The sequence below is a fragment of the Hyperolius riggenbachi genome, chromosome 1, assembly GCF_040937935.1.
Source record: "Hyperolius riggenbachi isolate aHypRig1 chromosome 1, aHypRig1.pri, whole genome shotgun sequence".
Lineage (NCBI taxonomy): Eukaryota > Metazoa > Chordata > Amphibia > Anura > Hyperoliidae > Hyperolius > Hyperolius riggenbachi.
In genome coordinates, this window is record NC_090646.1 from 248,696,872 (window position 1) to 248,710,924 (window position 14,053).

The following is a 14,053-nucleotide window of genomic DNA, read 5'->3' on the forward strand; positions in this document are numbered from 1 at the left end:
ACCTATAGCTTAGCTGCACTCTATGGCATTTTTTTTAATCAATGCTAATTCATTTTACCTTCAAGGACATGTAACGCCTGCTGAAGTGGCAGTTCATCCCCCTTCTAGTTCCATTTCTGACATTTATGAACAGGGAGGTTTAGCGTACCAGATAGATACACCTGAGGAGGGTCACAGCTAAAATATGTGGTATATCTATTTGCATTCTTCCACGCAAGCTGTTTGAGACATGTGTGTGCCATCATTATTTCTGTTGTACCAGATGTATATGCCTGGTATATGTATGAACTGTGTTTTCATAGTTCATATGTAATAAAATGGCCAATGTGAAGGAACTCAGGACATGTAATATGGATAAGGTGTCACTGGGCATTTCATACATGTGTCTGTGCATACAGCTGCTTGACACTGTAAATGTCCAAGACTGAAAACTGCATTTTTACATGTGAGATTAGGTATACCTCACAGCCAAATCTCATATAAAAGGTAAGTGAGAAAATGTCTCCTTAAAGGCATTTTGAAGTGAGAGGAATATGGAGGATGACATATTTATTTAATTTTAAACAATGCCAGTTGCCTGGCTGTGCTGTGCTGATCTTCTGCCTCACAATATTTTTAGCCATAGCCCCTGAACATGCATGCTGCAGATCAAATGTGTCTAACAAATATCTGACAAGATTGTTTCAGGTGTGTGATTCAGACACTACTGATGCCAGAATGATCAGCGGGACTAACAGGCAAATGGTATTATTTAAAAAGAAAATAATATGGCAGTTTCCATATACCACTTGTTTCAGGTTCACTTTAAGTATACACAAGCAATACAAATCTTACTGAGGGCTAGAACTGCCCCAATTCATACACAAAAATAAATACATTGACTGGAGTATTACATTTTCTATTAGTGTGTATTGATTTGTTTTTGTTTTTGTTTTTTTGTTTTTTTCACTTTCGTTAAAGTACCTCTAATACATTGACACAGCATTATGAGTTTGACCTGATGTTCAATAGATTTCAGCATTTATTTGCTCACAATATGCACATGAGATGACCTTTAGATGTTCTCTAATCTAGTTTCTAATCTACAACCATAACCACCTGGTTATGAACAACGTTTGGGTATGAATTGCATAAGATGAAATAAATTATCCTAATTATTGTGCATTGAAGTAAATAAACTCGAGAGTGGTTAGAAATGGAAATATTTAAATGCTATTTTTTTTCTTTATAATGAGACTAACCACAGAAAAAAATCAATGTGGGTAATCAAAAACTACTTAATTTTGCTTACATTATGCAAATAGCCAATGCCCATGGCTGTACAAAGTACTGCTATCTTGCCAATGCATAATCCTCTTTTATGTTATGTTCTTTAAAGCAGAAAAGTATGGATGCTACAAGAAAACAATCATTAAAATGCATTGTTATGTATGTTTTTCTAAAACTAAACATCATACTTTTTTTTCTATTAGCTTAAATTCCAACTCAGCATCAAGGATTTTTTTTTTGGGGGGGGGGGGGTAATTGTGTAAGAAGGGGTTAGAACCTTTTTAGATTTGTAATAGCAGGTATTAGAAAGTAGACAATGCACCAATACACTGCCTCTTCATTTATTTAGCAACCCTGCGCCCGCACAGACAGTATAAAAGAGTGAGATGAAATGCTGGCCCAAGAGCCAAGTTGTGGGTAGCTTTGCTTTCTCAGAGACCATACAGTATAACATGTTTTATAGTGCTCATGTGTTTTGGCATCAACACCGACTACACAGGCTGCAGACATCACCACTGATGGAGATTAATTGTTGTCAGTGTAATTGCAATGGAATGCCTGTCTGGCAGAAAAAAACATGTAATTATTATATAGTATCTGAATAAGTCCCCCACCCCCCTTTTCTCATCTTAGAAGAAATGCAAAGGTACTTAGAAAGGAATGGGTTACACATGACAAAGAAAAAAACAAAAATCACTAGTGACACTTAACGTTTTTTTTTTTTTATTATTTCTCTGAGATAAAATAAAAGGGTCTTAACTGTTACATTGCTTTGACGTACATATTAATTGTTTTCATGCTTCTATGCCACTTCTAGGTTTATGTCAGTATGGCACTGGAGTTGAAGAGATAAGGTGGAGGAACATGCAGTTCCCACTGAGCTCCAAAAAAGGCTTCAGGCAAATTCTGAAGACCAAACACTGTGAGACTTCAATGAAGTCTCTTCAAGTAAGACAGTGAGCAGAAAGAGAACGCCTTTTAACTCTAGACCAAAGCACTCTGAAGATGTTTTTCAACAACAGGGTACAATGGGATCCAAAACAACTTTCATAAAAAAAAAACAGTTGAGTGGCGCATTTTATTAAATTTGTTTAACATTCAGTGCAAGTGGTTTTATTTGTTTTGCACTCATGGGCAACAATTAAGGAATCTGGTAAAAGAAAACTGTCCTTATTTGCAGGGGAGAATGTGGGTATGGTTAATATCAAAGATTATGCAGAGCACAGATCAACATTCTCCACCAATTTCTACGCATCCCTACCCAGCTAGGAGAATGACTGATGAACTCTAGTACCACCTGCATTGTGTGCAGTGCACAGTGCTTTCTGGATAGCTGGAGATGATTTTCCAGACCCTTTTCATGATAAACAACATAAATGCTAATTGGCTGAGTACACTACTGGTTAAGGGCTCTACCTCTGACACAAGAGACCAGCGTTTGAATCTCAGCTCTGCCTATTCAGTAAGCCAAAACCTATTCAGGAGGAGATCTTGGGCAAGACTCCCTAACACTGCTACTCCCTATAGAGCATGCCCTATTGGCTGCAGCACAGGCACTTTAAGTCCACCAGCAGAAAAGGGTAATATAAATGTTCTGTGTCTTGTCTAAGCACTTTGAAAGGCCCATTTTTAATGTAGTTTTGCTACCTTATATAGTCACGTATAAGCCTAATTTTTGGGCACAAAAATGTGCTGAAATGTTACCCCCTCGGCTTATATGCGAATTAGTGAAGCACAACGAATGGTGGAGCAGGTTTTGTTATCGGCATAGGAGTGTAAGGGTTGTGCACTAATGATCCTGCTCTTGCCAGCTGGCTGCCTGCTGTGTCAGTGCCCCCCATCCCCTGCAGCATGGTGTGCAGAGTGCACAACTCAGACTACCTGTATCACCTGGTTTGTGAAGCGGAGCGTGCAAGCAATGTGTCAGCGGTGCAATGATCTGAGATTCTTCCTGTGTGGCAATTGCTGTGTCTCATATCTATAACATCATCTAGTGGCATCTTGAGACACAGCTGTGTCATCCTTGGGGCACATCTGGCTATCAGGAAGGAGGATGACTTGTACTGGGAGCACATATGGCTTCTATGGGGGGGGGGCTATACTGAGGAGGGGGCTTATATGCAAGTCAATCACTTTTTCCTGGTTTCAGAGAGAAAAGTGGGTACCTCGGCCTATATGCGGGTCGGCTTATATGCGAGTATATACTGTAATAAGTTCAAATGGCTGCATCATGTGGGATAAATCTTGAAGTAGTTTACAAAATCAAACGTCCATTAAGTTAGGTTAACTGCCTCTAATTTTACAGCACACCTTTTAATGCATCACAGCTTATTGAAGCAACACCTCTGTAACCAACTGTAACTAAGGAGCAGCAGATATTTACATCTAAATCTGCAGGGATCAGTGATTTTATACCACATACAGCAGTACAAATGTGATGTGCTGGCAAGTTCAATTGATTCTAAACCCACTCTAGTATTTCTCCTTATTAGTGTGTCAGGATGCCCAAAAGTTGCTTACTGAGTGGTCACCTTTAGAAATATAAGCTTCTGACTTTCCCTTGCAGCAATGCTTGGATCAAGGTAGGATATTATACCATTACTGGGATGTCATATTTCCTGTTCAATACCCTTAGTTGAGGAATGATAGCTACTTCAGTGAAATGTAAAAGTATGAAGATGTAACTTTATCCCGAAAGAACTCTGGCAAAAATAAGGATGTTCCTGAACCTTATGTGGAAAAAAAAGTACAAAATACACAAAACAGAGGGGTCAGAGACATTTAAGAGATTTTTGTTTAAATTGGAAACATCTTTGAGGTATAATTGGTTTCCAGAGTCCAGACTGCATTAAAATTAAACAGGCATAAATCACTAAGTTAACAAGGAGAACAACTAGTCAGTGATAAACCACTCAGCCTGTTTTTAAGCAGTTTATGCTGATGCAGCACCTGAACAGCCAGGAAGGTCATACTGTAGGATGCTGTGACGGTATCAATATAAACATGTAAATTGTTCCCTTTAGCTTTTTTAGCCTAGATTTAAAGTTCCAAGAAGAGACACAGTCACCTTCACTGTCGCTTAAGTAATGTCATCTAAGTAGCATTTGGCTCTCTTTCTCATAATCACCTTAGATTATGCCACATCCATTTTAGTCAAATGAGCTAAAGCCAAGACCCAGCGCTCCTCTGTCCTCTCAGCCAGTGTTCTGTAAGAACCTTGAGAAGATTTTAATAATACTTTGGGTTAAGAATTTATTATTCAATTAATTCTTGTTCATTTTTTTTTTCAAGAAGTTTTGTTCAGAAGACCATTAATGGACATTTTTTTTCCTTTTACCTTGCTTCAGCAACCTCTACTGTATCTGCAGCTGTTCCGAGTTGTCATGCTTTGGCTGAATGTTTATTTTCTCTAAAGGCAACTAAAATGAATCTACCTGGAAAAGGGAAGTGACAGCTAAGATCTAAATGGGTGTTAAGGGAAGCACAAATGTCTCTAAATTATTTTATTTATTACTATATACAGCAACATGCCAGGAACAGATTGTGAATTCAGTGTGCATATCAGCAATCATAGGAATTGGCCACCATGGTAATAGAGTTGTTAGAAAACTTTTGTATAAGAAAAAGAATACAACTCACAACACACTGTGCATTACTACGTTTAAAGGGAATGTATAGTATTTATAAAAAAAGCAAAAAAAATCTATGTCATTTATTGTTTTAGCACCAAAAGATAAAAATATACGGTAGTTTTTTTATAATAAATATTTTTCTAACCAATATGAAATGTTGCAAATAAATCACTTGTTATTTGATGGATAAAGCCCAGTAATTAAAAGTTAATGCAACTTTACTGTTGCACTAAAGAAGTTTTTAGCATTACAAAAGTCTTTATCATGAATTGCCTCATTGTATCTGTTTTTCACTGTCTTTTAACTACTCCCCCATCACTGCATTTTGTATCTCCTGTGAACTGTGGGGGTTCTGTTGATCCCGTCACTGGTATGAAGGAGCCAGCAGCCCTGGGGCATGGGGTCTAAGCTAGCACGGGTCTTCACCAGCGCATCCCACAAGGGATGATGGGCCATCACCCCTAGTGGGTGGCGGACTACTTTGCTGCCTGGTGCTAGCCAGGTCATGGCCCCTAGGACTGCCACCCCAGTGAATGGAAAAATAGAGGGTACCTGAGGGGATAGGAGAGGGCTCAAGCAGAGCAGACCGTTGAGCTGTAGTACCAGGACAGGCGTGGTAGGCCTAACCTATAGGAATCCCAGGAAGGATATCGACAGGAGGCATTCCCAGGAGGGGAACAGACTGGCAGGATAAACTCGGGAAGGGAGCTAACTGAGAGTTACCAGGAGAGCAGCAGACAGGCAAGGGTAATCCCGGGTAATGAGCCAACAGCTACGGATCCCAGCTGGGTACTGACTTACAGGGTAAATCTCGGAGATACTGACAGTCTAGAGTAATCTCAGGGAAGGAATCTGATAGGCTAGGAACCCAAGAAGGGAACGGACAGGCTGGAGGAATCCCCGGGATACTGCTGAAGACTGGAGAGTTCCCGGAGGGGAACTGGCAGGCTGAGTGAAACCCCAAGAAGCTGCAGGTGACTGGAGAGTTCCTGGAGGGGAACCAGCAGGCTGAGGGAATCTCTAGGATGCTGCAGGTGGCTGAAGAGATCCCGGAGGGGAACTGCCAGACTGGGGGAAACCCCAGGAGTGCAGTAAACAGGGAGGTGGACTGCGGGAAACCAGGGAAAAGCAAAGGGAGGCAGGTTGGGAAGTGGATAGGTAGTGGCAGGCAGGTATGGAACCAGGGATGGATGACAAGAGACTGACAGGCAGGGAGTTCAGGGATCCTATGTAGGCTAGATTGCAGGCTGGAAAATGAGCAGGCAAGAGTAGCAAAAGGGAATTAGCCAAAGGGGTTACTTTGAATAGGGATACCTGTTTGAGGGATAAGCCAATAGTGTGGAGAATCAGGAAAGGGAAGTCAGAATGTCATGTCTGTGACCAGGGATGCAACAGCATCCATCTGTGAGAGCTCAGGGTTTAAATATCCTGCCTCTCAATTAGTCAGGGTACAGTACCGCCTACAGCCACTGCGATATAAGGGGAAGAGGTGCGCATGCACAGGCCTAGCAACAAAGAGAGATGTCAAACTCGGAAGTCCATTGGCTTGGTGGCTCTCTGCCAATACAGAGAGAGTGAGGAGCTGCATGGGACTCAGTGGCTGGAGGGTAACATGTGGGCCTGTTGCATAGCATGCTCTCTTAAGTTATGGGAGCTCCGTGTCATTGCCAAAAAGAGTTGTAGCACAACCATGATACTTCAGCAACGTGGCCGCTACTATGCTAATTAATATAGTAGCAGCCACGCTAGTTAAGTGTCACAGGTGTGCTACATCACATCGTCGTGCGGCAATGACAAGAAGTGCGTGTGACTTAAAAGTGTGTGTTATGCAACAGGACTGCGTGTAGCGTGCGCTTGCTGATTTTATCCTATGCTGCTTTAGTGTAGTAGTTTTAACGCAGCTTAGTGAATCATCCTGATTAATGGGGTGACAGTCGACACAATACAAACTACAGACAATAAGGTGAACAATGCGAGCTGATGCACTGGAGTAATTGTGGCATAATTCAAGTTCACATTATTCTCATACATTGTACTAGAGACACAATTTTAGCATTGTAATAACTGGGACAAATGGGCAAATTAAATATGTACATTTTTTAACTATAGTAATATGTTTTATTTTAAAAACTATAATAACTGAAAACTAAGAAATCATTGTTTCAATTTTTTTCTTATTATTTCCTTTAAAATTCATATAATATAAAATCATTATTAGCAAAAATTACCATTCAAACGAAGCCTAACTTGTGGCTAAAAAAAAATTGTATAGTTCATTTAGTTGTGATAAGTAGCAATAAAGTTATTGGTGAATGGATGGGAGGTGTTAGTTTGGGAGGAGCAAACAAACACCAAAAATAAGACAAGTAATAGAGAAGTTTATATCAGGAACAGCTTATTTTGATTTATATAATTGCCTATAAAGCACTGAAATAGATAATTCATGAGTTAAGTTTTGTGAATTAACCTCATTCTGACTAATAATTTGGTCTTATATCTTTCCATGGAGCTATGTTATTTTTATGACAATGCAGCAAATGAGTCCTTTCTTAAACTTAATAAAGTTTACAAGTTAAACCACGCCTTATATATTGTGGCGGTCACTGCATGTGCTTCTGAGCCACGGGTAGCCGGCCCTGGATGCTACATGCTGCGGTGCAACTGCTGATGGACAGTAACTGCACCATGTGTCAACTGCTGACACACTTGTGGCTATCAATGTTGCCTATTCAGTTACATTATTTTGGAAGCGGTAGATGCTTGACTCTGGCAATTGGTGGCTAAATGACACATTTAGCCATATGTTTAAAAGAGGCCTAAGTATATATACACCTTTACTATAGCATAGTGACTGAAGTATGATTAGTGGAATACTCTACATTTTTACTGGTCATTTCCCAACAGTATTCTTATCAATTAAGGGCCTACTGCATAATTTGGGTTTACAAAGTCCTATGCAACTTAAATATGTCTTGTCTTTATGCAAATAAAATTAACACTTAACAATTATATTAGCATGCCAATTACCTCATTTATTATGATCCAGTGACAGTCAAAGGCAACCAAATTAGTTTCAACGACCTGCAGAAGGGAAACAATGAATATGAGTCAAAATATATGGAAAGGATAGTGCATTTAATCTTGCAAAATGAGCAAAGCTTTGTAATTCAGATTCAAAAAGATAACCTTTACAATGTACTGTTATCATTTTATTTTTCTTCCTAGTGAAAAGCTGAAAAACTACCCTGAAAAGCTAAATAGCCATGTTATGGAAAATATGGAAAACATTACGGATTGAAGCAATTTAAATAACAATTTACTTAATCTCAAAGTTTAAGCTATGAAAGTGGATCCGAGATGAACTTTTATTCATTACATAATAGTGTTCCTTACATATAGTTTATAAAGCATTCCTCAAGCCAAATACCTTTTTTTTTTTTTTAATACTCTAATTCCCTATGAACTAAACAAGCCTCGCCCACAGCTTCTCCAAAACGCCAAGGCACGCAGACCCATGTAGCAAGGGCTTATGGGAGTTTAAACTGGGCAGGAGGAGGAGGAGGTTACTAGCCAGAGATTTCAGAGGCAGATGGGGGAGAGTGAGTTATTTACAGGTGGAGGGGTGGAGATGCAGTTGCAGATTAACTGTGTAATGTTGACAAACAGAACATGGTTGCTCTCATTGTATCACAGCAATAAATCATCATAAACTGTTGAAGCTGTATGCAGCCAGATTTGCTGTGTAAGGGCCGGTTCACATGGACGGCAGGCGGCGTTGGGGCGGCCAGGAAGTCGCGTCGTCCTGTGACGTCCCGTTCGGTGGCGGCGGTACAGAGATCGTCGCGATCGGCGTTTCTCTTCCCCGCAGGGGGACATGAAGCCGCGCCGGCTAGCCGTCCCTGGACGTTGCATGCGGCTTCTAGGGACGGCCGAAACGATGCGTTAAATCGGGATCAGAACGCCGCGTTTATGCAATCGACGGTAATCGACGGTAACCGCGCAATGCTAAACGCTCCTATTCACTTGAATGGGAGAGTTTAGCCGATGGGTCCCGAACGCTTGACGGTAGATGCCGCCAAGCGTCCGTGTGAACCGGCCCTAAACGATCTAAACTTTAGATAAGATATATAGAAAAGTTACTTGTTATAGTTAGTTTTTCATCTCGGATCCGCTTTAACATACCACATAAGTCTAGATTTAACATTAACAAGACCATCTATGCAGAAGATAACTTAGCTCAGTGGTAGATTATTATTATTATTATTGATTTATAAAGCGCCAACATATTCTGTGGCACTGTACAAAGTAAGAAATAAACATGGGGTGCATAATACAGACAAATGGTATACACCACTATGCAAAATACAACATTGATACAAAATACAGAATTGGTAATTACAGTGGAAAAAGTAACATGATGAATAAAATGTATAATTAATTCCAAGACACAAAAGATGAAGAAGAGAGCCCTGCTCTTGTGAGCTTACAATCTAAATGATTAGGGGAATGATGCAACTCTCGGCAAGTCTCCGGGAAAGTGGTTTGAAACAATTGAAACACTGAACATGCATACCTGTTGCTTTTTTTATTGATGCTAACAGAATCATTGGGAGCAATGGGCAGGAGTCGCAGGACCAATATGTGAACAGCTTTGTACTGCATTTTGTACTTTAGAATGCAACCTCACAAGGACATGCCCCCCTAGTATCACCAATAGTGTTGGGATGTATTGAATTAGCAGTTTAAATTAGCGCTGTAATGGTGGATTTATTAGATTTACTTAATTAATAGCAAATTAATTAGCAATGAGTAGGGGTGGGTCAGTGTTAGGAGTCAAAAGAGGTACGTTTGTAGAATATCGGCAACAATACCAGTAATATTTTACTCTGTTCAAAAAACAACATTTTCATTTTACCGTGCCCCATGGGGGGGGGGGGGGGGCTAGTAGTGTTAGGCATATATGAGGAGGCTAGTGTTAGGCATATATGGGGAGGCTAGTGTTAGTCATAGAGAGGGGAATGCTGGTTTTGGGCATAAATAAATAGGGGAGGGTTAGTGTTAAGAGTTGTGGGTTGTGGTCACTTTTAGGCAGAGCACCCAAGGCTGAGACACCAAAGTGCGCCCCTCCATCCCCCCCACCCCAGTCATCTCACACTGATTGCTATTAGTGTAAGAGGCACCACAGGACCCCCAACACCTTAATATCTAGTTATCTGGCTTGCAGTCACTGCCATGTATCCCCTTTTCTTATTTCTCTTAGCTTCAAACACAATAGGGGAATGATAGCTGAGTGAGTTGTGCGCCCCTCCTACACTGTGTCCTGAGGCTGGAGCCTTTCTTGCCTCTGACTCAGCCTGGCCCTGCTTTAAGGTATACATAGGGTATAGTTTCTGTTAAGCATAGATAGGGGAGGCTTCTTGTTATGCATAAATAGGGATTGGTTCCTGTTAGGCATAGTTAGTGGAGACACAACAAGGAGAACGCCAGCGCATGCCTCTAAGGCTGCATCTGAAATGACCACCAGCTCAGTGTGTAGTACCTATATAGACTTTCTGCACACTTCGCATTCAATTCAGATGCAAATCATATGCAAATCTGCTACTACTTATCATGCAAACAGGAAACTCAGGAGCAGGGGCTGGGAGCAGCTAACCTGACAGTTACATAGTTACAAAGTTAAGGAAAGGTGGGGGGGGGGAAGGCTGTGCATCCCTAAACACATGTTGCAATTGAATGGTTAATCGAGCAGGCATACACCGCCTCTGCCAGACTGAAAAATGCATGCCCTGCATCCAAGACAAGTGCTAACATTTATTAAACTAGGAGGTACTTTAGCTTCCAATATGGTTTGCATGCAAAGTATATTATACTAGACACTTGCACACTATGCCTGTGCGAGTAACCATTCAATTGCAATATGTGTTTAGGGATGCGCAGCCTTTCCCCCCACCTTTCCTTAACTTTGTAACTATGTAACTGTCAGGTTAGCTGCTCCCAGCCCCTCCTCCCGAGTTTCGTGTTTGCATGATAAGTAGTAGCAGATTTGCATATGATTTGCATCTGAATTGAATGCGAAGTGTGCAGAAAGTCTATATAGGTGCTACACACTGAGCTGGTGGTCATTTTAGATGCAGCGTTAGTGGTATGCGCTGGCGTTCTCCTTGCTGCTCTACCAAATGTAAGTTACACATTTTTTTTGCATAACTGCTCCCGAGGTTTTAAATTTAGGTTAGGTCACTTGCCCGGAGGTCTGCCTCACCGTGGCGCAAGTGTCTAGTATAATATACTTTGCATGCAAACCATATTGGAAGCTAAAGTACCTCCTAGTTTAATAAATGTTAGCACTTGTCTTGGATGCAGGGCATGCATTTTTCAGTCTGGCAGAGGCGGTGTATGCCTGTGCGATTAACCATTCAATTGCAACATGTGTTTAGGGATGCGCAGCCTCCCCCCCCCCCCCACCTTTCCTTATAGTTAGTGGAGAGTTCACATCAGAGCTAGGTAACAATAGGTGATAGTAAAATATCAGTAACAACTCCTTGCAACATTCAGCCTCACAAAACAAGAATAATTTCAATTTGCAGTGCACCATAGTATCCATGCAATGTTTTTGCATGTACGTCTCGGCCCATACATGCATTCTTGTCGTGAGTTTTATAGTGTATATTCATAAGGCATTTATTGTGCAAAATATCTTTTATTTATCTTCTAGTATTCTGTCAGATAACCTTTTCAGCACTATATTTCATTATAAGTTAAATAGATTTAAATAGAATTAAACTTAATAAGTTAGCAGCATGACATCTTATAATATATTCCAAATGCTGAATGACAAAAGACTGGGAAACATCTGTAGGCTCTACATGGGTAACTTTAGCTCACCGTAGAGTCTCTTCACTGTGTCTTCCCTCAATAGGAGCTGACAGCTAATCACATCTGGTATACTCAGTTTAAGATATCCTGATGATCAGTATTGATTAGCAGTAATTATGATAAATGATTTGTTGTGTGTATGCATCTTTCCTGCTAATGCAAATAAATATACAGATTTCAGACAACTGGTTGTTACAGCTGCTTCCCAGAGACTTTTCTCAAGTTTCAGTCTCCCAAATGCAAGAGCTTTATAATCATTCTTCATGAAATACTTGTCACATTTTGGCTTTATTGCAAGATGGATGCTAAAGCATACATCCCAGCATTTGGGTAAAATGTATTGTTTTAAAGTAAGAGATGAAATATTAATAAAGTCATTAGAATTCAGAATTAGTGTCATGCAGCTTCCATTAGGAGGCCGTAGTTTTATTATAAACACACTGAGGACAAAGTACAACTGTAATTGCAGATTTCATTCATTAACTTTTTTATGTAGTGGTTCATAAGCTGGCTATGGATATCAAATGGAAATTTCATCTATTGAGGAGTGTGATGTTGCTTAGCAACATGCATTTCTCTAGAGCAGTTTGGAGATGTTGCTAGGCACACTGGTATTTTCACATCACTACACATCACAGTAGAGGAAACCTAACAAATTAAACTTTGATCCAAAATAGATTAAAATTATCTTAGTTTTTTTTGCATCAGTATATTTATATGCTTATTTACCTCATATGTATAAGATAGTGATCTACAAAAAATGACCCCATCGTATATCGCAGTATTAAAACAGTTGTTTTCAGCTCTTGATAGTTTTGATGCCTGGATGGTGTCATCATTATTGAGATGACTCCTCTAATCAGTGGTGTAGCAATAGGGGGTGCAGAGGACTCAAAGGCATATCTAGAGGGATGCAGGCATGGCTCGTGCCATGGGTGCCACAGCACCATGGGCGCCATGCCTGTCCCTGAGCTGCGCTGCCATGCCTGCCTCCATGCCTCCCTGTCACTTAGACCTCAGATCAGATTAATTCTGTTATCTGGGAAACATGGCTACTTAATTTGTGTATGTAGGGCACACTTGGCTTAGTGTTAGAAAAGAAGACAGACAGGAAATAAAAAAAGACATTTCCAAAAAAGTAACTTCAGCAATATCTCGAGCCCCAAAACACAGACAACCATAACACATGTACATGAGAAAGGATGCTGTTTTTAGAGGGGAAGGGGGCTCTGACCAGGGTGGGGGGCACAATTTTAGTGTTTGCCATAGGCTCTATATTACACAGATACGCCTCTGAGAGGGCTCCTTTTAGCCAGGAGGGGCTGTCAGTTTATGAAAATGGCTCCTAAAGTAAGAGGGCAGGGTGGAGGTGCTGATTGAAAAAAATGTAGTCTGGCTTATGATCAGTTATTGCTGTCGCCTACCTCCTTTAGTCTTCCTTCCACCAAATCATTCCCCCCACCTCTTCTATTGGCCATAACTAATATTCCCTTTGACGCAGGAAGTTAGAACAGAGACTTATGATCAATGTCATATTTTCATTGTTGTTGTTCATACTTCCCTTCTGTCCACTGATTTCCACATCATGCAGTGTTAGAAAAGAAGGGGGAGACTGCCTGAAGGTTCTACTATTTAGCCCCACAGTGCTCTCTCTTTTGTAGTGGTAAGTGAATATGGCCATTTTGTTTTGACATCATTTTCAAACAGGTGAGAATAATCACAAATTTGGGCATGAGAAAACACACTTTTGCATACATCTTAATATGCACTGAAATAAATGTTCAAGTCTAGCACTTGTATTTTTTTTTTCTTTTGTGAACTCTTGAGAGCATGGAAGCAGTCAGTGGATATTTGTCCCAGAGCCAAATCTGAAACAGGGTTCCCTGCAAAGCAATTTTTTTGGCAAACATCTGGAAGCCCCTGGTTCATTTAAATGGGGAGTTGCTCCACGATAGCAAGCCTATCAGTGGCGCTTAGGGATGTACATACAGATTCCACGGAATTGAAAATTCTGCGTTTCAGATTGGAATTCGGAATCTCTGATCAGAATTTGGAAAACAGAAATCAGATGATGGAATTCCACGGAAATCTGATATACCGAAATTCGGTAATTTTAGCCCAGTCACAGAACTTGGAAGCATAGGACCAATCAGACATTGCAATTTATTTATTTATGTTTTCTTTTTGCAAAATTTTACATTTAGACCAATCACAAGAAGTTTTTCAGATTTCTGTTTTTCCAATTTTGCTCTTCATTTTTTGCATTCTCTGATACTTGA

At 40.4% G+C, this 14,053-nt stretch overlaps 1 protein-coding gene across 2 annotated transcripts in view; it reads right to left on the reverse strand.

The window, feature by feature from the left end:
• The window catches only part of GRID2 (glutamate ionotropic receptor delta type subunit 2), a 724,654-nt gene that overhangs the window by 555,711 nt on the left and 154,890 nt on the right, over window positions 1-14,053 (reverse strand). For both annotated transcript variants that reach the window (XM_068270973.1, XM_068270982.1), the window contains exon 3: window positions 7,929-7,982. In XM_068270973.1, the coding sequence (XP_068127074.1) occupies window positions 7,929-7,982 (54 nt within the window). The remainder of the gene's footprint in view (window positions 1-7,928; window positions 7,983-14,053) is intronic.